General features: G+C 38.0%; 1 protein-coding gene across 1 annotated transcript in view; it reads left to right on the forward strand.

The window, feature by feature from the left end:
- The window catches only part of LOC122791456 (mucin-2-like), a 539,946-nt gene that overhangs the window by 207,761 nt on the left and 306,629 nt on the right, over positions 1–25,556 (forward strand). The window contains exons 5-9 of the mRNA XM_044059201.1: positions 4,074–4,188; positions 14,392–14,482; positions 17,083–17,204; positions 21,148–21,364; positions 23,156–23,281. Coding sequence (XP_043915136.1) covers positions 4,074–4,188; positions 14,392–14,482; positions 17,083–17,204; positions 21,148–21,364; positions 23,156–23,281 — 671 coding nt within the window. The remainder of the gene's footprint in view (positions 1–4,073; positions 4,189–14,391; positions 14,483–17,082; positions 17,205–21,147; positions 21,365–23,155; positions 23,282–25,556) is intronic.

A 25,556-nucleotide genomic window follows, 5' to 3' on the forward strand; every position in this document is an offset into this window, starting at 1 on the left:
AGCAATACATTGTGCAACATTGGTACTGCCACACCAGATCAGTCACTGCTGTTTAGCAGTTGTCAAACAGCAGAGAGAGTAAGATTTGTCTCATTGAGCAGTAATGCATACTTGTCACTGTCCCTACATTCACAGACCTCCCCTGATTTTGTTCATACTTTTGCTTTATCCTTCATAAAAAGTCTGATTTGCTGGTAAATCATTCAGGATTACAAACAGTCGATCAATCCAGACATCTGAGTTTTATACTTATTGTCCAAAAATACATGTTGATGCAAAAGATGTTATTCTAGTAACTTTTTAAGTGAATTAGAGTAATATTTAAGCATATTCCAGATTCTGAGCCTGTATTCTATTATTTTTGGAATTGTACTGAATTCTTAAGCAAAGACATTGAGAGTTATAGTATCTGGTGTTCTGGTATTATTTTTAAAACTACCTGAAAGAGAAGCTATCCCTGATGATCGAAAGCATCGGTTCTTCATAAAATCCAAAGTTTGCACTGAGGGAAGTCACTGTGGGCTGCTGATCCCTCTAGTGCTTATATTGTTCATGTTCTTTATCAGCTTCATCCTAACAGGGTCATATCACAGCCCTGTTCATGTTAAAGAGCATAATTAGGAAGTTAATACGTTTTTCTTCCTCATTTTTCCCCACCCAGCAGCAGCTTTTGTGGGGCCCCCACACAGTCAGAGATGATTAAGGGGGCCCCTGCAGCCATGGTTTTGCACGGACCAAAAGCTGGCTATGTAGTTAGCTTTAGTGGAGAAAATATCCAAAAGCAGGGTAAAATATTTAATGGAATTCTGATGCATGTTACTTGACAAAACACTGTTACTACAACCAGAAATAATATTAAACTTTAAGGGAGATATAAATAAGAGTTATTACCCTTGTGGTTTATTAAGTATACAAGACTGCTGTACTAGCTTTTGTTGGTTTTACAGACATGACAAAATATCAAGATAAGATAACTTGCTGTGTTTGGGAGCCCCCAGCGACTGCAGGGTTTGCAGGTGCCTAAAACCAGCTATTGCATATGATGACAATTAACTCCCTCCAAAATGAAGATCTTAAGACACATAACTTCGTAGAATCGGTAGTTAATTGCCTTCCTTCTAACATCTTCTTGGATGCTGGTTTTCTGTTGTCTCTGCATTTTAGTAGATTATAGCTCAGGAGTACATTTTACTGTTACCTGCCATTTTCAGTGCCATTTCAACAGTATGAAATCTGGTTGTTCTGATCTGTGACACTGTAACCAGGTGAATTATCTTCTGTTGCATGACAAATGACTCGTTTCTTCAGGTTTGGATAACTTTGAGCTTTGATGGATGTAATAACCTACAGCTAGTCCATTCAAAACAGGATATCCACAGTCCCCATTCAGTGCAAAGCCTAGTAACAATTTTCTTTAAATATCTGTGATGTAACTATACAGATGATTGCAAGATCTGATTGGATATTACACTCCTACAGAGTGTTTATGCCTTGCTAACAGAGGGCTGCTAGAAATTCTTAAGGATTGAATGGAGACATTTTTTCCAACATCTACCCCAGCCGCATGAATTTATTTTCTTTCGTGTAAATTCAGGAATGCCAGAATACTCTTAATAAGGGACATTGTCTTTATGCATGATGACCTTTCCCTGACCCTGGTTTCATTCCAGGTTCTGTAAGGAAACTGCTACTGAGTACAATGAAACTCAATAACCAAGTCAGCTAAGGATCGGCACCCCTGAACTGTTGCATGTTTTCATGCAAGGGACCTGCAGAAGGGTATGTGCATTTACCCTGAGGAGCAGCAAACTTGTCCTTGATTATATAAGTAGACGACCTCCTACACAGTATTTGCGGGAACTTTGTGCAACACAAAAAATGCTTGCCAGATACATGTACACAGAAATAAAAATTTCTTGCTATCTACAAGTGACATGCATTAATATGTAAATGACTAGCATTCCACAAACCTTTCCTTTTGCCCTTTTGTTATTCTTTGCAATTTAACAAGTACACAAAATAGGAAGCTAGTTGGCTCAGATCAGTCCTTAGCAACCGCTTGGTGGCACTATTGAAAAGATAGTTGCGTGACTATCTTTCCAATAGTGCCGCCAAGCGGTTGCTAAGGACTGATCTGAGCCAACTAGCTTCCTATTTTGTGTACTTCTAAGGTTGTCGGTGTGATTATTTACAAATTACAGGAGAAAAACTGGAGCAAATTAATACTGTCTGAATGAAAGTGCCGTAAAATTTTAAATATGTCAGGTGATGTGAAATTTCTCAATTTTCACTGTTTCTTGCCATGAGGACAGAAGGGGGGGGGGGCAACAGATGGGTGAAATAATTCAGCAGGCTAAACTCATTGGATTGCTGATATAATAAGAAAATAATTAAAAAAATAAAATGATACAATGTCCATAACTGACATTATGCATCTATAGATGTGCAGCACATAAGTAAAATCGCCATCAGAACTTACCTAAGGAAAACAAATGTTTGCTGTTTTCTTGCTTATTTTCCCCCTCCTGTACCATAAGCATTAAATATACTTACATTATTTGTACTGGGAACACACAGGTACTCAATGTTTCTATCCACAACACTGCATGCACTCTGGTTTATATAAACCAGTATGAACATATACACCTATACAAACTAACGGCAACTCTGCAGAGTGTAATGCTTCAATTTAGCGTTGGTAATGCATCAGTTAAGGATGAAATGTATTCAAAATGTAAGAAAGGTCGTGGCAAAAATGGTTCCAGTGTATCGCACTATATCCCAAAATACTTTAACATTTTAAACAGGAAATACAATGATGAAAGCTAATGTAACATAACAGCAACATAATTGTTTTTGAGGGAAGGCAAGCCTTACTGCACCCCGTAATGTGAGGGAAATTATATATCCCTAACCTCACTTATATATTCCCTGTCTCAGACTGCATCACCTCCTAGAACAGGGTACTCCACTGCATTATTTCATTTTTATGTTTTAAATTCCTGTTAAAAGTATTATGATATTTTGTGCATTAAAACTCTCATGGGAAATTAGAAAAGCACGATCTGTTGAGTATTAGTTGAAGAAAAAAAAAAAACGTACACATGACAATGGTGTTCAAAATCTTAATGCTGCATTACTCAGAACGTTGCTAAACCACAGACATGTAATGTAAACAGTGATTTAAATTGCACATCAGCGACACAATCATAATTTTGTGACAAAATATGTACATGTGGCATCCCAACACAGCATGACACTTTTTATTATGGTAGCCGTTGTTGTGCATATATCAGTGTCTTCCAAACTAGCAGAATAAAATTCGTTTGCATTTCCAGCAGTGTGCCTCATTATCTTCTTCAAGATGACTGAATGGGTACGCAAACATTCAGTGTGGCATTGACTAGTACGGCCCACCTGGCGAAAGGAGAAGTGGCCCGAGGAATGATAATAGCAACGTGTAAATGGCCATAATACTCCTTGGCCTTGGAATATATATGAAATATATGCAGTACAGCTTTCATTAATTGCCTTGTGTCAATGTACATTATTTATCTCAGTGCTGCTTTTCTACATATTGTGAAAGAACAGGAACAACCAAGACTGCAAATGGTAAACTGCCTTATATATTCTTTTTATTGTGTGTTTTGGGGTTAGTCAGATATACAAAATTACAATTACCTGCTTGTTTTATTTTTTTATCAAAGGTAGGCAGGTACCATTTATCATTTAATTTGATGTGATCTCTTCCTTCCATTTATCCAACTGCATGGTCCTGTAAGCGGCACATGTATTGTGCCCAAAACTATATAAGTAACATTTGCTATTGAGTAGTTAATAATTAATAATTAAAGTTGTTAATTAAGTAGCAGCAGGAATTCAGTTTTGTGAAAGTATACACCTGTATTTAAATATTTCTCAGCAGGAGTCCTTAAACTTTCTTATTCTTTTATGTGAATAATGTGCATTTTACAAAATAGTTCCTTAGATGAGCTACCAATTTTGACAATAGATTTTCTTGTGTGATAACCACTTTGACTTAAATCACTTAATATTAACTGTCTTTCCCACAGAATTTCAGCACCCTACTTTGGTGCGGGGTTAGTAATTGAAAAGAATGCTGCCTATGTAAAGATCTTTGCACAGGTTGGCTTTGCCCTAATCTGGAACACTGAAGATGCATTAATGGTACGTCTTTTTTTTTCCAATACTTAAGCTTGGATATTCACTAAATGTCTGGTTTCATTTACAGTATTAAACAGTCTTCTGAGCAGACTCTGTAACAATTACCTCTCAGAAACTATTACTATGGTGTTAACTATATGTTTACTTTGGGCATGGGGATGAATATAAAACATCACCCCATTAATCAATTAAAAGATTCAATTGGTTAGAGTGAAAATAACATGTAAACCAATACAGGATAAAGCAAACACCCACACTGCTTTAGCCCGGCTAACATGTCATATGAACTAAGTTTGGTAGAAAAAAATCTAATGACTCAAGGAAAGAGTCAAAGCTCCTCTTGGTTTATAGTGCAAGGATGTGTGGAAATATAATGAATGAGTCAAGTAAAGTCTGGTATATGACAGACAATAAATGATGGAATGATACATGGTTGAACTATACAATATAAGCAAAGCCAACAGTATACCCCAAAGTATCAAAACAAATTTAAAATTTTGTGCCAAATAAAACCTGATGATTTGAAATTATTTTTAGATTGTTTGATTCTAGGTAAAAATGAGAAAAATATTATTGGTTGCTTGCTTGTAGTTGCAATCATATGTGTGCAGGACATAGAGGACATGTAAGAGTGCATTTCATGTTTGTGTGATGTTGCTCAACTTTAAGTCTGTTTTGAATATTGTTGCTTTTGCTGTACTGCGCATAAGTTGTGGAGCTAAATGTATGTGTACAACTTCTGAAAGTGTAATGTGATAAGTATGGGGTTTATGTTATATGTCTGGGAAAAAATTCAAAAATCCCCTTATCCATTCTTCTATGCCGACATAGTTTAAATATTACTGTTGGAAAGGTGGGGAGCATAGCTCTCATGTGGAAGGTAGTATTGAACTGTACAGTGTGTGTGTGTGTTTGGGTGTGTGTGTGTGTGTGTGTGTGTGTGTGTGTGTGTGTGTGTGTGTGTGTGTGCGCGTGTGTATATATACACACACACAAACACACATACATACATAAATATATATATATATATATATATATATATATATATATATATAGACACATATATATATATATACATGCACACACACATAGTTGTGTATCAGACAGTCTTTTATGTGTTTACACTGATGTTTACTATGTATGAGACAGTGTATTATGTAGGTACAGTGATGTTTACTATGTATGAGACCATGTATTGTGTGGGTACAGTGATGTTTACTGTGTATGAGACAATGTGTTGCATGTGTACAGTGATGCTTACTGTGTATGAGATAGTGTAGTATGTGTATACAGTGATGATTACTGTGTACAAGACAATGTATTGTGTGTGTACAGTGATGTTTGCTGTGTATGAGACTGTTTTGCGTGTGTACAGTGATGTTTACTGTGTATGAGACAGTGTGTTGCATGTCTACAGTGATGCTTACTGTGTATGAAACTGTGTATTGTGTGTGTACAGTGATGTTTACTGTGAATGAGACAATGTTTTGTGTGTGTACGGGGATGTTTACTGTGTATGAGGCAGTGTATAGTGTGTGTACGGTGATATTTACTGGTTATGAGACAGTGTTTTATGTGTGTCCAGTAATGTTTACTGTGTACTAGACAGTGTATTGTGTGTGTACAGTGATGTTTACTGTGTATGAGACAGTGTATTGCATGTGTACAGTGATGTTTACTGTGTATGAGACAGTCTATTGTGTGTATACAGTGACGTTTACTGTATATGAGACAGTGTATGTATAGTGATGTTTACTGTGTATGAAACAGTGTATTGTGTGTCTACGGTGATATTTGCTGTGTATGAGACGGTGTATTGTGTGCATACAGTGATGTTCACTGTGTATGAGACAGTGTTTTGCATGTGCACAGTGATATTTACTGTATATGAGATAGTGTAGTGTGTGTATACAGTGATGTTTACTGTGTATGAGACACTGTATTGTGTGTGTGTACAGTGATGTTTACTGTGTATGAGACTGTGTTTTGTTTGTGTACAGTGATGTTTGCTGTGTATGAGACAGTGTACTGCATGTCTGCAGTGATGTTTACTGTGTATGAGACAGTGTACATTGTGTGTGTACAGTGATGGTTGCCATGTATGAGACAGTGTATTGCGTGTGTACAGTGATGTTTACTATGTATGAGACAGTGTATTGTTTGTGTACACTGATGTTTACTGTCTATGAGACAGTGTATTGCACGTGTACAGTGAAGTTTACTGCTTACGAGGCAATGTACTGGGTGTGTACACTGATGTTTACAGTGCATGAGACAGTGTACTGCATGTGTATAGTGATGTTTACTGTGTATGAGGCAATGTATTGGGTGTATACAGTGATATTTACTGTGTTATGTTTTGTTAATAGAGATGCACATAATAGGTTGTGTGCGAGAAGTTGGCTGGTATACCGTGTCCAAATGTGCTATGTCTTCTAGAAGTTGGTTTGAATTTTATGGCAGTTGGTCTTATGGTCAGCTACTGTATGGTTAACGGGCCATTTCATTAAATGACTCATTGAATCTGTGATTTGCTGTGATGCGGAGAATTTCTTTTTTTCTCAAATTACAGCAATCTTGGAACTGTAATAGACAGAAACCCCAGGAAGACATAGGGAAGCATTCAAAGTCCATATGGACAGTCACCATGGCTCAGAGTTAAGCAGTTAATCATATATCTGAGAGACAGAGATCTAGCCACTAAGCCCCCATGTTGCCAATAAGTCCATCAACAACCCAAGTAATATTCCAGAAAGTGACAGTGGGTAGGCCTGCTTAGAGTCCAGCAAGATATCTGAAGCAGTACCATGCAAAAGGAGTGAACAAATGACACAGCATTGTAAGAGGGGTCACGAATAGTAGCATAGGTAAAACAGAAGAAGGGCATAGATGGCCATAATAAATAGTCCCCACTCAGATGAAATACAGTTACTAATAGGATACTATATGGGTCAGTACTCTGGTGGCCGCTTTTCAATAGCTATGTTAATGACATTGCAGAACAATCTAGATGGAAGTGTGCCCTTTCCCTAACCAAGTAAGTATTTTTATTTATTTGACATTTGTTTACCGGTGTAGTCTGACTGGACAACAGGTGTCCATTTTCAGTGGAGGTACGGGGAGAAAAGCTCCACATAATACAATAGTAACAGTATTTAGTAGTAATAGTTACAGGTTACAGAGTTTGATATGTAGATAACAGTTAACAACATATTACAAAAATGAAAACAAAGTTGGAGAGAACTCTAATTAAACACAGGAGATACATTACAATTTGATTGCTTTGTGAACATAGCTTTAGAGCATCAAAAAAGAAAAAGAAAAAAGTCAAACATATGCACAATATTTACAAAGGGCATTTATGGTGCACATTAGTAGCATTCACAAGAAATTCAAGGAAATGAGCATTGCTGAGCACATCACTTACATAAACAAGAAGCCTAAGGAAAACAGCACTACTGCTAAGTAGTGAGAATTTAAGGTGGACCATTGCAGTTGCATAGCCGGTTGGTGAGAAGGTATGATTTAAGGAGTTTGTTGAAAGTGTAAGTTCTCTTTTGTAGTCTGATGTCAGGAAAAAGGCTATTCCAGGTGTTAGCAACTTTGTAAGGGAAGAGGGATTCTCCAAAGGTGTTTTTACATTGAATTTTTTCTATAAGGGCTTTATTGGTGGAGTGTAATTGTATCTTTGAATTGTAGAAGTTTAGTAGGCCAGATATGGCAGGAGTTTTATCTAGATAGTATAGTATTTGGTTGAGCCAAGTGATCAGGACTAAAAAAAACAATCATACACTCAAGCAGGTAATATATCTATGGTGTACCCTTTGCTAGTCTGAGGACCATTTTTTAATTATTAGAAAGTATGTTTTACTGTTAACCTTAGTAAGTAATCAAATTATGCTTGCTGGTAGCATTCGTATGTTGAAGCCCTGAGTTTTGCCAGTAAAGTAAAGTAAAGTACAGGCCAAGCAAACATGGTCTGCTATGTAAGGTCTGAGGGGGCAATGAAGGGAATGCCTGATAAGCAATCAGTAGGAAGGATAGCAGGTCCCGTGGGTGCGCATGCCACTGACAAAGGCAGAATAATAAAACTGCTGAATAAATGCAATAGGTAGATGGCTAGGGTTCTAAGTAGAGTGCTACCTACATGGTGGTAGTGTTAGATTATACGCAGAGGCACCACAACAGTTGAGATGACAGGTTTCACTTGGAGTAGGTTACAGTTGATGCTGGTTCCTCTGGGGCTCACCAATACATGTGGAGGCTCTATGTTATCAACAGGGCTTCACTGAAAATAAGAAGAGGAGAGGTATTAGTAGGAGCAATAGCACAATAGTTAGTTATATAATGGGCATAACTGAAAATAAAAAAGGGAAAATGGTGTACATATAGGAAAAACAGGGGGGGTAAGAGTGGAGAAGAGCGAAATAAGGAATGAACTAAGAGAGGAGAGGAGCGGAGAGAGAAGGGAGAAAGGGGGAAATATATACAACAGGGATTGTATACAATATTGCAAAGAAAGGACTGAAAGGGAGTTCCGAGACTGAATAAATGGCCTAACAATAAAAGCTTAAATTTGGTACAAAATGTTCAAAATAATGGATCAGTGAAGTGATAACCAATGGAAGGAGCAAACAGCTCGAGCAGAATTAGTAGTGACAACAAATCATTTTATAATCCATCATCTTCATAAAACTGTAGCTGTCAAATTTGTTTCAAGTTACATTGTCTTCTCATCGCATTCTTTCCAGCTGTGAAAATGAATGGCAATGCAATGTAAATATTTTGTGCAGTTTGGTTTTTGCCTTTGTTTCATAGCTGTCAGACTGCTGAATTAAGACAGAAAAGATAGGGATTATGTAAGACAGTTTCAACTTCCAAACTGCTTTACTCTTCAACTTTGAGTTGAGAGAGAGACTGGATCAGAAATCTGCAAGGGATGCTTGATGACCTAGCTATGGTTCTGCCTGGTAGGTAATTTCTACAGTTGGTAGCAAAACAAAATCTTTCTTTTTTCCTGATACATTATTTTTACAACCCTCTCCTACTTGGCATACCACTTTGGGATTATCAGAGCCCTGGTAAAGTTCTTTTCACTTCTCTGCATTCACATTTAATGCTAGTTTTCATCCCACTCTGTTAGTTTCCCCTGGTTCCTTTGAAGGCTTTTTCTTCTGTGCTCTGTTTTCCATTCTGTCTTAATTTTTGTGTCTTTCGGCTTTTCCCGGTTAGGGGTCGCCACAGCGGAACTCCGGTCCGCTAATGATTGGTAGTTGATTTTTACGTGCTGAGTTACCAGGCCTGATGTACAACCTTAAACGAAGGTATGCCCATTCACGCATGTCTCCACGCAGAAGACGCTCTAGCTGAGAATTGAACCAGACAGTGTCTTACTGTGAGGCGACAACGCTACCGCAGCACCACCACCGTGGTCCATTCTGTCTTAATGACATCCACAAATAGGTTGATCCTGTCCTCAGTACCTTTTGCAATTTCTGAAGCAAAGATGTCAGACAGCACAGATTTTTGGACTGACCTTATGGAACCTCACTAACCACTTATCTTTTTAAAGTGCTCATTCCCGCTGTATAATTTGCCATCTATAATGATTTCTGTACTTTCCTGTCTGTTGCTATCCTTGTTTAATGAAGTTCTTCTGTTGTCTCTATGTGCTTCTGTTACCCCCCCCCACTCTTTTTGCTCTTCTTTCATCAACCCCCACTTTACATTAGTTTAATAGCATAATCATCTTGCTCTAACTTTGCTTTCCAAGTTTCAGTAAGGCTGTCCAGAATGTGTTAAAATGCGTCACTGGCACAGAGATTCTTTCTTTGTCCTGCTTTCTCTCAGTCACCTTGTTGCCCAGATTGCAACTCACTAGTCCAGTTTTTGACCAGGCTCTGTGGTCCTGGATGCTATTCTTCCTTTCTATCATAGTAGCTGTCAGGGATAGCACCTGTAAAAAATGCTACTGCACAACTGGCAATGCTAGAATACAAAGTGAGGAAGACTGGCAAGATTTTGAAAACAAAGTAATGGATGAAGAAGTTGTAGGAATTTATGAACGGAATAACTGCAGAGATGAAGACAGGCATAGAAATGTCAGCTCTAGCAGTAAGAACAGTGGAAACACAAAAGTGGTAACGAGGAAGATGAGTTTATCAGACAGCAGACGTGAAGGTAGAAAGACAAAAAATGTTATCATAATGGGAGATTTTAATCTGCAAGAACTACTTTGGGACACTATCATCAAGAGCTGGAAGACAGAACAAAGTCAGGAAGAATTCACATAAATGGTGGAGGAAGCTATCAGGACAAAGAAGATTCTAGACTGACTATTTTTAAAACATATAGAAGGAAGTGGAAGTAGAATTAGGAGCTATGAGGAGGATCTCTGCCTCAGAGCTGCAGGGCTCAAGCTGGACTTCCACTCACTGAGCTGAGTTTACATATTTTAGTGTCTATATATATTTTTTGTATGCCAGTGTCCTCTTACTTAACCAAAACTTTCAAATTAGCAAACTGTACTAAATTGTTTGTCTATTTATGTGTTAGACTACCCTTTCCCTTGTGGACTTGGTCATGGCTTGAAAGGGTCGATGGACCAGCCCACTTACCCATGTAAAGAAATCAGCACTATAAATAGATAGTAACCATGCCATAGTATCCTTCACAGTCAATGTCGAGAGAAGAGAGACAGACGCAAAAAGCAAGGTGAAAATTATAAAGGCACAGATTATTGAAAGTTAGCAGGGATGCTGGGATAAGAAATGGCAGATATACAAGGGGAACAGCAATTATGGGAAAATACAGAGTCAGCAGTTTGGATGGAAATGGAAGAAGAATTGATGAGGTTGGCAAAACTAGAAGGATGAGGAGGCCTATGTGGATAATGAAAAAAGACTAAGGTGCCCTGCATATTGAAGTAAATGATGGGCAAAAATTAGAAGAATTAAGGTAATCATTGGATAAAGAACTAAGATGAGATAAGTAAAACAGTAACAAAGCAGGTAAGGATAGTCATGGCCAAAATACAGATTAAACTCAGTAAGCGGATAAGCAAAGGGAAAACATCTGCATATAAGTATGCCACAGAAATAAAAACAACCTGAAAAGGAGATACGTGAGCTGGTCGGGAAAGGGAAGGATTATAATGCAGCAGATGAACAGGCCAGACTTCTGAATTAGTTCTCAGCATTTGATGAGAAAAAAGAAATAGGAAATCTGACATGAGAAGGTTAAGGGATTCCAGTAGGATCATTTAATGACACACAGATAAAGAAAGGAGAAATGGAACTATGGAGGGATAATGTAAAAGGTAGATAGAACTGCACAGAGGCTGTCTGAAAAAAAAAACAGAGATTTTGATGAAAAAACATGGAATAATCCATGGATCTCTGTGGGAATCAATAATTGTAGTTAACTGGAGAAGAGCTACAGCACAAAGTCACAGCAACAAGCTCACCTGTAAGATCGATTTGAGTTACTCTGACATTTCCAGTATTTAAATAATGGAGGTAATAATTCTGAAAACAAGACTTATCAAGTTCCTGGTAGAATAAAACTTCTAAAACAGGTTCATATTCATGAGATCATGGAAGTCATCACATTCAATTTTGTGATACAGTAACATGTGAAATGGACTGAGGTAACATCAGGAAATGCCATATCTATATTTACAAAACTCAATAACTCAATCTCAATAACATATAGAAGACTGGGAAAACATACTAATATGGGTGAGAAAATGACCAAACTGCTGTAAAATTCTTTGATAAAGAGAAATTAGAAAATGGTTGATGGTGACTGAAAGGCTAAAGAAAAAGGAATCTCAAAATGTGTAATAGAGAGTTTGGTTGTGTGTCTAGTTCTGATTAATATATACATATGTGTCAGAAAAACAGTAACAGGGATGAAACCAGGATGGACCTTTTATGCATGGCTCCAGGATACAAGAGCAGCAAAGTAAGGGGGAAAGAATATTATGGGACACCAGAGTAGGTAGAGAGTATGTCCACAAAAATAAATACATAAAAAATAAAATGGTAGCTTCAGTTTAACAAAGACACATGCAAAGTGCTGCACTGTGGACAGGACAGTCAAGGTATTGAATATAGACTGAATAGGTATATCTCCTGGAAATAAAAACATTGAAAAGAATTTGGGGGTAATACTTATTTCAAGTATGAGCCACACAGAGCAGTGCGAGGGAGCAGTGGGTAATTCACTGAGATCTAGGATTACAGCATAAGCAAAAATAAGTCCAGAGGCTGGGACACAATAGTACGACTGCATCATACAACTGGACATCACAAGCGGTCATCTCTCTAAACATTTGAAAGACAGCAGTATTAAATAACAGTAAGGCAATGAGGACAATATGAAGACTGCAGAGGGTAACATATGTCACTCATTGGATTACCAACTGGCTAACTCATAGGATGCAAAAAATCTAAATGGGGAAGTTACCTGCACAAGGAGACCAGCCACTAGTGGGGCCCTCCAGGGTTCTGTGCTGGGACCTCTCCTGTTTGGCATCTATTTTACTGAAGTAAAAGACAATACCTAAGAACTCTGGCTGACTAAGTTTGCAGATGACTGAAAGCTAGGAGCAGTCATTGAATCCCCAAACAACTTAGCTCTCCTGCAGGAAGGTTTGTCTCAAATAAGTGGTGCCAAAATCATGGACTGAAACTAAATGCCAAAAATGCATTACTGTATCCTTTGGGAAGTCATATACTGCCAGGGAACTACCACATTGACAATACACCCCTATGCTGACCCAATTGTTCGTGATTTGGGAAACTGTATGGACAGTGATCCAACTTTTGACTAAAATGTGTCAGTTGCTGTAACAAAGTCCTTTTCTACTGCACAACTTATAATCAAAGGGATTCTCTCTAGATCTAGGGATGTCATTGCCCCCCCTTTACTAAGCCTCATTAGGCCAGTCATTGAATGTAATGCCCCTCTGGCATGTATCTATCAAGATACATGCATCAATTGGAATGCTGACAGAGATACCTTACTAAAAGTGTACAAGGTCTAAGCAGCATGCCCTATATATACTCGGTATCCCACAGACTGTGTCTGACATGCAAAGCATTCCCCTCCAACCCATTACTGATGGATTTACTGCACGTCTCCAAATCAAATGACATCAGAAATACTCAGTCTAGGGATCTAAACCTCTTCGGCAACATCAACAGAATAGTTTGGAGGAACAGGTATATCTTGCAGAGGATAGCACTGCTCTTGGAACAGACGTCTTATCCACATAAAACAAAGTTCATCCCTGTCCATATTCAAGTGTAACTTAGATTTATAGAAGGGATACAGACAATTTACCCCAGGATTGCCCCCTTTATTACTAATGGGCAGAGGTAGTTCCTAATGCTTTATCTCAAGCATGGGTCCCCTCAAATTAACAATGGTATGATCCCAATTATTCTGAATAGGAGTAATCAGCCACAGAATGGGTAAGGCTAATCTATAACCAAATGGGATAGGTTATTTTGGCCATAAAAAGGAGAACTGGCTAGGCTTAAAATGTCCCACAAGGGCATTTAGCCTAATACTTACCTAAGAACCTATGAACCTATGAAACTAGACTAGGCATGTCAAGGAGATACTCCCTACATATCAGGAAGACGGAAACAGAGATCAGACTATGTGTATCACTGAGAAATAACTATTAATATCCCTGAGTAACTAAGTGTTACTGAGAAAGCAGTGCAACAGAAGTCAGAAGGGATAAGAGTGAAAGGAGGGGTCATAATCTGAAGCTAAAAAAAGGAATTGGTTCAGCCTAGAAAATAGAAACTGTTTCTTCATGAACAGAGTGGTGGACAGGTGGACTTAATTGCCTGACTGCATGCATTTAATAGGACATGTGACAAGTGGTGCAGAGAGAGAGTGAAAAAGGGAGAAGCAGGGGACAGGGGTATTAAGCTAACTGAATAAAAAAAAAGCAGGTGCAGTTCATAGACCCATGGTGTCTTTCTGCCAGATCTTGAATATGGTTGTATCCCCCCATGCTTATTGTAGGAAGAGTATTAAAAATTCAAGTTAGACTGCTCTGTACACTGTTTACTAGTCTAAGGTATATCGTGGCTATTTTGGTTTCAGAATAACTGCTTTGTCAAAATATAACATCATGTGCAGCAAATGTAATCATCTTTAACTCTTTGATTCCCTCCTGTTTAGCTGGAGCTAGACGACAAATTTAGGAACAAAACCTGCGGTCTCTGTGGTGACTATAATGGCAGCCCTGTACTCAATGAATTTATTCATGAAGGTAAGTGAGACTCATGGATCACTCTGTAAAAAGAAATGCAAATGTAAAACAGGCATAAAGTTACTTTAGAAAATAAACTAGACTAACACAGGCAGGCAAACAGACAGATGAGTGGAGCTCATTAGAGTGTGTCTGTTAGACACTATACAGCTGAAAGCTGGAAATAACAGGATAACACAGTACTTCACAGTGTCAGCCCAAGACAATAAGCCTTTGGCAATAGGTAACAGCCAGCTAAAAATAACACATCCATTATTGCGATACAATGCAATGTTTCATTGCTTGTGCAACAGTGCAATAAATCACTTTGCCAACACTCAGTTTGTCAGCATTCACCATATTGCTGAAGACAGTAACTAGTACAATGCATGATCCTAAATGTTATTTTTGTCAGGTACTATTAGGATGCACACACTTAGGGAAATTAAATACATGGTCCTAGGAAAGGATAGGCCTATTAGTAAAAATTTGGCTTCATGCTATATAACATACCCTGGTACCTGTTCTAATAACTGCCATTCCACTGGTCACTAAAAGATATCAGGGGGATATAAGAAGTTCCTTAAGGAAAGGAGGTACCCAATGAGATGATGTGGAGAACAAGATGCCATTAAGGAAAGAACAGGTCAACTGGCACAATCAGTAACTAAGGCCTGATGTCTGTAGAGATTTCAGGGCAAAAAAGAGAGACCACCATCTTCTCCAGCTCCTTATCTTCTTAACTTCACCATTAGTTCTAAATGTAGAATTAAGGCAAGTACCCAGCCAAACCTTAGGTGCATTATTTCTTCATAATCACTGAATAAAGTTACCCAGTCATAACACTCTGTCAGACTTCCCAGTCAGGTTCTATGATCTGTGAACCACATGGTTTCTTTAATTTTAGTCACTTTCATACTTGTAATCATACCAGACTGTCCAGTAACTTTTCCATTTATTTTCCATAATGGCTCTTAGCCTAACCATTCCATAATTAACCATGTTTATCATAGGCACATCTCATGCAAATCTGCCACATTTGCAGTTTTGCATATGTCTTTTCAGAACCTATCCTGCTACTAGCGACAAATGAAAGACATGCAGCTGGTCAAGCCCATGTCTTTTTTAGTACCATGTTGGATATCTTATCCAATGGTGTGTAGTGCTAACTACTTGCTCCCCCACCAAATCCCAACAAATGCACCACGTCTTACTTCAAAAACATTTAAATTGCCAGACTTTCTCTTCTCCGACCCCAGTCTTCTTACTGTGATAAACTTAACACATTTTCCTTAGTAGAGTCAGACGCAAAGTATGTCATTTTTACCTGAACCTGGGCCAGTCTATAATTGTCTTATCCAGTTCACCAGAATCAGAACTTTCTGGAGATACACCATCTCTGTCCTAATTAAGTGCAAAACATTATTTTTAAGAAAACCATAATGTTAAGCAGTGTTCTTATTAAAGCAGAAAAGCAGGCAAAATGAGAATCATGTTTTCAACATTTGCAAATCATGGATTAACACTGCACAGAAAGTTTAAGAAACTTTAGTAGGAAATATAGTTGAATGGAACTCAGACCATTACAATTATGATTTTCCCCCAGAAGATTCATTTTCTAGTCCAAAGTTTGATTCCCTAAGTTTCAACCTGCATACACATTTAGTAATAGAAGTGTCCCAGGCTGATTCTAAATAGAAGCATTTGTTCAGAGAGAGCGTACCTGATTAACAAATGATTAAAATAGAAAAAAAATGTGTAGCCAATGTTTTATAAAAGTTGACAAATACGCTTTCGTCAGATGTATGTTGTCTTGCATTGTTAGCAGATAAGGTAACCATAGCTATCAAAGCATCCATTCATAATTTAAAGGTACCGGCTTATGATTTGTTTAAGGCTGGAAGCATTGTCATGTGTTTACAAGACTGCCCTTCTCAGGTGACTTAGATTTTCTTTAGGTTTGATACTTTTCTAAACCTTTTACATTTCTGGATGTGTTAGGTTTAAATAGAAGGCAGTGACAATAATTGTTAATTTTTTTCAGTTTATGTATACGTGCAGTGCATGGTTGCATATAATGTACATAAGTGTTATATATTCAGTCTATGTGTAAGTGCAAACATCATCAGCTGAGCCAGAACTCAAATGGCATTTAGAGGACTTCAAGGATTTGACATCATCGAACCTAAAAATAAATGTGGGGGCTGTCTAACCCTGCATCACCAGCAGTTATAACATAGCCTGCCAGAAATCAGGGTGGAGAATGATTTTATTCATTTGTCTTATGTAAGACCAACTCACACAATCCATTAATTCAGAATCCTGCACTTTGTGCAGGTTGTAGTTTAATGAAGATATCAAAAGTTCTACTATTCTTGTGCCTTGTTATCATGATATAAATGTGACCCATTTCAGAGTATGTACTGGAGTTGTTAAAATGCAGTTGATAAAAAGCTAGATATACTACTGAGTTCACACTGTGTTAATTCTGTATCTCTCTGTGAATGTTAAAATGGAGCTACAATAATACCTAGTGAGCAATAAGCAAGTTCAGTGAATGCATGAATGAATAAACAGTACATGATTACATAAATAAATAACTGCATTCTTTATAATGTTAGGCATGGAACTTACTGTGAACCAGTATGGAAATCTACAGAAGATCCATAAACCCAACACTGATTGCCAGGATGTTGAAGAGTTCGATCTGGAATTGTCACCAAAACCAGACTGCAATGTGCACGTAAGGTTTATTGCAAAGATCTCCTTCATACTCTGTACCAAAACTTTGGAGCAAATCTTGTATATTATATAGGATTCTGTTTCTCCATTTATCAGTATTACATCATAATTCTTAAAGACTGAAAATGTTTCCATTTTTCCATGAAAACAGTACTAAGTGTTATTGTGTAATACTTTCCGAAGTTTTCAGAAAAACTACACACATTTAAAAAAGCATAGTTTAAGTGACAGAGGCTACTCTCCATGTCCTCAGAGGTAGTAAACATGCAATATAACACTGCAATTAATTTGTTTTAAAGCAGCAATACCAAGTATCATTTTATACTTTCTTTTTTGCTTCATTCTTTCTTTTATTCTTTGTATCTTAGCCTTTTTTATTTTAAATTGTTTTCTTACTATTATGCTTATTCATGATTTCATAACAATGTCCTATTCACCTGCACAGTGGTTTTATTCACATGGAGATTTCACTCCTCAAGACTTTTTTCATAATTATGTCAAATGAGGAATGAATGACATGTAGTGTGGAAATGACAATTTCTATTTCCTGGCTTATACCAGATAAGTTTGGGTTAAACACATACCTTATATGGTGCCTAATCTTCACAAAGAAGGAAATTAGTCCCATGAATATAATTTTCTCTCTTTTATTTACTAGCTATGTAGAATAAGTACATTGCAGAGCAAACTGCAATCTATTAATTTGCTGTGCATCCATGCTTTTTTTTTTTCGCCAAATACTTCTTTTAAAGGATGCCATGTAATGGACTAGAATATTGCATCAAAGGAAGGCAAACAGAGAATTATGATCAGTCCTCCAATCATAACCGGCTTATTATGTGTTTGAGACATGGATACCAGGAAATTCACATTGAGAGCTTAGACAATTGTACAAGGATCAGAAGAGACTCTGTCCACTCTCTAAGCTGCTGGCATTCATCAGTGACCCATATACTGCAGAACACTGAGTGGTATGCATGCACAACTCTAGATACTGAAAAGTGTCAGCACCTTTCAAAGAACAGATTTTAAGTTTCTGGCACTAAAGTGGGCATGTCTGTGGTAATATATTGTGATTTGCCATACTAATAAGGTGAAAAACTGGTGAATTATAGAGCCATTTACTTAGTTTCCTTAACACATACTGTAGATATTTTCCCGTCTGTTCAGTATATACCTACACAGAATACATGTTTTAATTTATTTTTGTTAACTTGGCCATGGGCTAGGGAATACTTGTTTTTTATGGTTAACCCAGCAGTTTATATAAATACATAATACAAAAGAGTTAGTAATAGACAACATGTTAAATATATTGCAGAAACAATGTGCTAGACAAAAGGGCTTAAAGTTTAAATAGAATGGCTTATCATTTGTAATCAAACTACTTTAATCCATCAGACAGTTTACCTTTCACCATACTTTTAAACTGTCCTTACAACCTTACACATCTAAACAATACTGATGACTCTCCTAAGGCACCCATCTTCTTGAAACAGTTAAATGGCATTAATAAATCATCATCATTGTTATCATCTCCCTTCTCCCATTTCCTACATGAGGTCAGAGCAACACATCAGCTGTTGCCATCTGTCTCGATTTAAACTCTCCAAACTTCTTCAGCACTCATGCCTTACTGTTCCAGGCCTACCTTCATAGAATCCATCCATCTTTTTGTTGGATGTCATTGTTTCTTCTTGCCTTCCTCCTGTTTCTCATAAATCTTGTTACTAAATCATCTTCTGCTTTCCTGCACATATGGTCCAACCACTGTTTTCTGTTCTCTTTGATGTTTTCTGCAATTGCAGCTACTTTGTCTTCTGTTCTTATGTCTTCATTTTTGGGTCTATATCAGAACATTGAAGTATTACTACGTCGAATGTTCTAATATCGAACCATTTCACTCGAAACACCAGAACACTGAACACTCAGAACAGCAAATTTTTTCCCAGGGAAAAAAAAATTGCTGTTTCAACAAACATACACACAACACAAGCACACCAAAATACATAATCCACACACATACACTTCACAAAACCCTACACTAAACCATACATACACTACTAGCTATCCACTTACCTTAACCCAACCCTAATGTCCATAACTACTGCACACTCACCTTACCCACTCCCTAACCCTAAAGTCCCTATTGCACACTCACCTTACTCACTCCCTAACCCTAAAGTCCCTATCGTGCACTCACCTTACCCGCTCCCTAACCCTAAACTCCCAATCGCACACTCACCTTACCCGCTCCCTAACCCTAAAGTCCCCATCACACACCCACCTTTCCCGCTCCCTAACCCTATGGTCCCTATCACACACTCACCTTCGTTTGCACACTTACCTTAACCCGGTCCATAACCTTTGCTCCACAGTCGAGGAAGTAGTGAAGCTGCAGAAATGGTCCACTGAATACTTTCCCTAGGAAAGAATTTGATATTCTGCAACTTCACTATTTTCAGCGTTCGATGCAAAGGATTCGATATTAGAACATTCAAAGTAGTAATACTTTAATGTTCTAATATAGACCCTCATTTTTTTTATCTGACTGACAGTTTGCATTCTCTCACCCATGAGGCAGTTCACCTCCATCATCTCTAGTATCATCAACTGCTCTGCCTTCACTGCCCAGGTTTCTGTAACCTACAGATATACTGGTTGCATCACTGGTTTCTGCATCTTAATTTTCAGCTTCTTTGGCATTATTTTCCCACACACTATCCTAACACTGTGTGCCAGTTGGCTGTAGCCCATCTGCTTCTAGCTTTGACCTCCTCACTGAGATTTCTGTTCTCATCAGCCACCCCTCACAAATACTTGAAGCTGTTAACCTGTTCCTCTATTTGCCCTCATCTCAGTTTTCAGCTTTTTCTGAGTTCCCCCATTTGTTGCTGGGGCAACTGTCTTATCGGTACTCATTTTTTCCCTGTGTGCCTTCAGTTTTGCATTCCATTCCATTCCCCTATCATTTGCTGACATTCCTGTTCAGAGTCTGGTCATAATGCCACTTCATTTGCATACAGTAGCTTTGTTGATCACTCCACTCCCTTCTGACCCGTTTGTTAATTTAGTCCATTATCTGTATGAACAACAGTGAGCTCAGAGCTTTGGCATTATCAGTGGCTGTATTAAACTGAGACATTCTGCCCTCACCTTAACTTCTACAGCGGATACCTTCCAGTTATCCAATATTACTTTAAAGTATGCTAGGGTATCACTTTGCTATCTTACATGAGAAGGCTGTTCCAGGGTGGTGCAACCACTGGGTAATAAATGTTTCTCTTCAGTATGTTTTACATATCTGCTGGTAGAGATATAAGTGTCTAGTAATAGTATTTGTAGAGTTATTTGATTTGTGAAGATACAGGAGATGAGGAAGGATGGGGTCTGTAATGGCCTGGAATGTAAGGCATAGATCACTGCACTAGACCCTGTAATAAACTGAGTAAACAGATAGTGCCTTTCCTGATAGATGACTGACTTTAGATTAATATGTTTAGAAAGGTACATCCCAAAGTGGGTCATTGTACTCTACAACTGGCTAAATTAAGGCTGCATACAGAGTGATGATAACCTCTTTTGACCTTGATGATGTGTCTTTATGGATATCAGCCATGCTAAAGAGAAGGATTTTCTGAGTACTGTTGCTACATGGTGGGCAAAGGAGAAGAAATTATCAACTATGATTCCAAGATATATGACTGCATTTTCATTTTGGAGAGGAGTATTGGCTGTGTTGTATGTTGACGGAGAGAGTCATTTATGAAATGTGAAAATGCTGCACTTTCTTTGTATTTAGCTTTAGCTCTTTTACCATATATCAGTTGTTAAAAGTTAACAACTATACTTTTGTTCCCTGGTTAATGCTGTTGTTCAGGAACTTTAGCTGGTTCTCACATATCCTCATAAGAAAATTGATAAAAATATCCTTTAATTTGCAGAGGCGTGTCTGTGAAACACTGCTGAAATCCCGTATATTTGATGACTGCACTTCTAGACTTAATATTGAAAACTACCTCCAGGCCTGTATGCAGGATGTGTGTACTTGCTTAAATTCAACAGACTCATTCTGCTTATGCAGTACCATCACTGAATATTCAAGGCAGTGCTCTCATGCGGGCGGCAGACCAGGAAACTGGAGGACAGACAACTTTTGTGGTGAGTAACAGAATTCACACAAAAATTCTGAAGTGTCACAATATCACTGAACATATGCATTTGTGCTAGTAAGGCTGGAAGTAACATATTTTAGTGTAAAAAATAACTGTTCCCGTACTTCCTTCTGAAAGGAAAAGTGACTAGCTGACAGCCTTTTAGCTTTAACCAAAATGTGTTAAGCCACATTACCAAATGAGACTTTCTTTCTTAGTTTTCTTATGTACCCAATGCCTCTAGATGAAGAGTATATTAGCAACCATTTTCATAACAAATGTGTAGTTGAGGTATTGTCTACCACATATTAACAGCAGTGTGTGATAAGGTATGCCCTAAAAAAGGTAATAAAATAACACTAGTCTACTTGTCTACTGGAAAATGTCAAACCCTGAACCAACAACTTTAAGTGGCATGCCCTTTATTAAGTTATGAATAAGACTTTCAATATATTTAAACACCTACATTTTCTTTTAGTTCACTGGTCTAGAAATCGGCATTATTTTTCCTATTTGAAAAAAGTTATGATGTCATTCTATCATTAGAAGTCTACATAATGTATTTCTTCTCTGCCATATTTATGACTGAATTATTCTCCAAGGGATGATTATACAAATCCATATGATTTTTCCCCAGAGAAAGGAATGTGATTCTATGAGTTATTTTAGTACTGCCCGAAGGTGATTGCAGAGTTAAAATAATAAAGTAGTTTTTGAGGGGCAGATACCATGCAAACCATGAAACCCATGGTATAAAAAAGCTTCATATAATAAGCGTTTACTCAGAGCATCACAGTGTTGGGAAAGATTGCTCAAGTCTGATTGCTGTTGATTAATAGTGGTCTGCAGATGCTCTTGGCATATCTGAATATCATTAGGAGACATTTCACACCAGAATTATGCAGGGAGCAGTCACTGTAGTACTTTTTTAGATTTAGTATAACTATATATGTATTGTTGTGCCATATGCAGTAATACAGTTTTTGTAACTGAAAGCACATCCCTGACATGTGGACAGATTACAATAATATGTGCCATAAAACTGAACACAGTGGAGGTAATTCATTAAATGCTGCATGTCAGGGTCAACACAGTGATAATGGCCTCTGCTGTAAGGCACATTATGGGTACCTGCAATGCAGAGAGAAGTGCCACACAGCAGGAATGCCGTGGATGTCTTCATCCTACCCTCTGCAGTGCTTCAACTGTTCATTGGCCAATACTGCACAGACACATACCATTCCTACTGATGTTGATGAGTATTGAACGCAATTCAGAAAGACAGCTGGAAATACCAGTCAGAAGCAAATTATAGTTGAAGTAAGAATAACAAGGTGGGACTACGCTGCAGTGGGTAAACATAGTCTATTGATTCAGCACTGTACAAAACAAGCACCAGTGATTGCATTCCATGACACAAACAGACAGAAGTGTCTGCTATGCCAGCAACTATTCATTCATGTTATTCAGTGTCTGATACCCAGTAAGGCCACTTGTCGCTTAAGTCATGTACAGAAGTGAGCATATTTTTTTGTCATGTATAGAGGCATCTAGTTTGCCACAGTGGAAATTTTCTTGGTTTCAGCACATATGTATCTGACTGTGAAGTGGCAGTTATGCTACAGATCAAGTTCTGAAAACTGGTGCAGTGAATTTGCAATTTTACCACTGTTATACAACTGGAGTTTCAGGGACCTATATGCCTCATTTAAATTTTTTATAGACTATTTAGTTTTTATATAGGGTTAATATGAATACTTGTTTACATAACTTAAAAGCATTTTTTACTTCATTTCAGGTAAAAAATGCCCACTAAATCTGGTCTATGAAGAAAGTCATTCACCATGTATGGACACATGCACACACCTTGACACAAGTACACTGTGTGAGGAGCATTTCATGGATGGATGCTACTGTCCTGAAGGTAAGTAATCATAACTGACAAATTTTGTGTGTGTGTGTGTGTGTGTGTGTGTGTGTGTGTGTGTGTGTGTGTGTGTGTGTGTGCACATGCAAGCAGCATTTCATGTATGGCTGCTACTGTTTTAAAGGTAATACTGATGAAAATGTTGATTTATGTCTGTATGTGTGTATATATATTCCTACAAATCTAGGTTAGATTATCGAAGTTCTGAAACTTCAAAATTGATATGGCTGAGACCATATGATTGAAGTTTTGGAACTATGAACATTAAATAAAAAAATACAAAAAAATTCAGTTTTTTAACGTTTTTGCAGGAGTGCACCCCCTGCACCCTGTACACCCCCTGTTAATTAAATATGCCAACTCAAAGATCGCACTAAATTGCAGAAAAGGCTACATTTCCCGTTCTGCACTGTATCACAATCTCCATTCAAAATGTTGGAAGTTTCAAAACTTCAATCATGTGGTTGAGACCATGTGACTTTCGAAGTTTTGAAACTTCGATAATCTGATAAAGATCCATTCGTACACATACACACACTGTATATATGTGTGTGTTTGCGTGTGTGTGTGTGTGTGTGTGTGTGTGTGTGTGTATATATATATATATATATATATATATATATATATATATATATATATATATATATATGCTTTTTAGGTTTTTTTCTGTGCAGTTTACTAAATCTATCCTGCAGTATTAATATTCTTGTATTTTGGTTACTGACTAATGTAATTTGTAATGCATTATTTTCTGTGGAGGAAATACACTGATAATGTTTAGATGTTTAATATTTTTTTTTTGACTGAGAAGGTGAACTGCTTCTTAAGGACACTTGTCAATGGCAATCTTGCCATAAGGGCAATTGTAAAAGGAATATGTCCACATTATTTGCATTATTGCATTGGTGCACATAGGTTCATAGGTAGGTACTAGTCTATCTGCCCGAGGGCATTTATAAGCCTAGCCAGTGTGTTGGCTTTCACTGCCCCATTGATTAATTAACTGATCCTCTGTCAAGCAGAGCCAATGAAGTGATCCCAGGGGTGTATTTTCTGTTACCTATCCCCTCGTCTAGATTTCTCTTGAAGAGTGTTAGTGAGGGGCTCTGCCTGATGTAATTTGGAATTTTGTTCCAAAGCATGGGGAGTCTCTGTGACAGGAATCTATCCCTCCAGCATGTTCTATTTATTGTTGTGGCAAGGTTTAGCTCACTAGAGCGTGTGGCTCGCAACGACTTGGATTTCTTTAGATGGAGCATGTCCATTAATTCTGAGTTGGACATGGCTTTCTAAGTCAGGCAAAGATCATCTCTGAGTAAGCAATATGCTACTGAGTACAGCCGGAGTTTTTTCAGTCGGGCTGCATAAGACATATGTTTGAGGCCAGTAATCCTCTTGGTGAGGTACTTTTGTGTTCTTTCCAGCTGTTGGAAGTGTCTTGTGAGGCACATCCCAAATGGGGCATTGTACTCTATGATGGGTCTAATGAGTGACGAGTAGCGGGGCACTATAACCTCTTTATTTCTAGATGCAAACTCTTTAGTAATTAGATGGACAACATAGAAGGATTTCCTAACTATTTTGGCAATATGATTGTCAAAAGAAAGATTACTATCTACCTGGGTCCCCAGATCTCTTATTACCTGTTCTGTATTAAGGGGGCTGCCACCTATGTGGTAATTCGTGGGTGTTTTGTTTTTCCCAAATGGGATGACTATGCATTTTTTGGCATTTAGCTTGAGGCCATGACTTTGACACCAGGTGTCCGTCTCAGTAAGGCCCTTTTGGAGGATGTCCATGTCAGTTGGAGAGTCAATTATGGCTCCCAGTTTGCAGTCATTGGCGAACTTGGTAAGCCATAGTTCTCCTGTGTTTGCCTGTACATCTGAGAATTATATTCTGAACAGTAGGGGGTCCCAGGACCGAGCCTTGTGGGACACCACTTGTGACTGATTTAGAGTTGGACCTGGAACCCGCTATTCTTACCGTGTGAGTTTTGTCTGTAAGCCAGTTGGCAACCCATCTCGTGACGTAGGGGTTTATGTTCAGGCTGGTGAGTTTTTCTGTAATACCCGAGTGGGGAATGGTGTTGAAAGCCTTGGTGAGGTTAAGGTAGGCTGTGTGAACCACCTTTCCCTCGTCTATGGTCTTTGTTAATGAGTTCCATGATGATGCGCTCCATAGCCTTGCAGACCAGGCTAGTAAGGCTTATGGGACAATAGTTACCAGGGTCAGTTGTGGCCCCTCCTTTGTGGAGAGGAATAACTGTTGA

The sequence above is a fragment of the Protopterus annectens genome, chromosome 17.part0 (genome assembly GCF_019279795.1).
Source record: "Protopterus annectens isolate FY-2018-M chromosome 17.part0, PAN1.0, whole genome shotgun sequence".
Taxonomy (NCBI): domain Eukaryota; kingdom Metazoa; phylum Chordata; order Ceratodontiformes; family Protopteridae; genus Protopterus; species Protopterus annectens.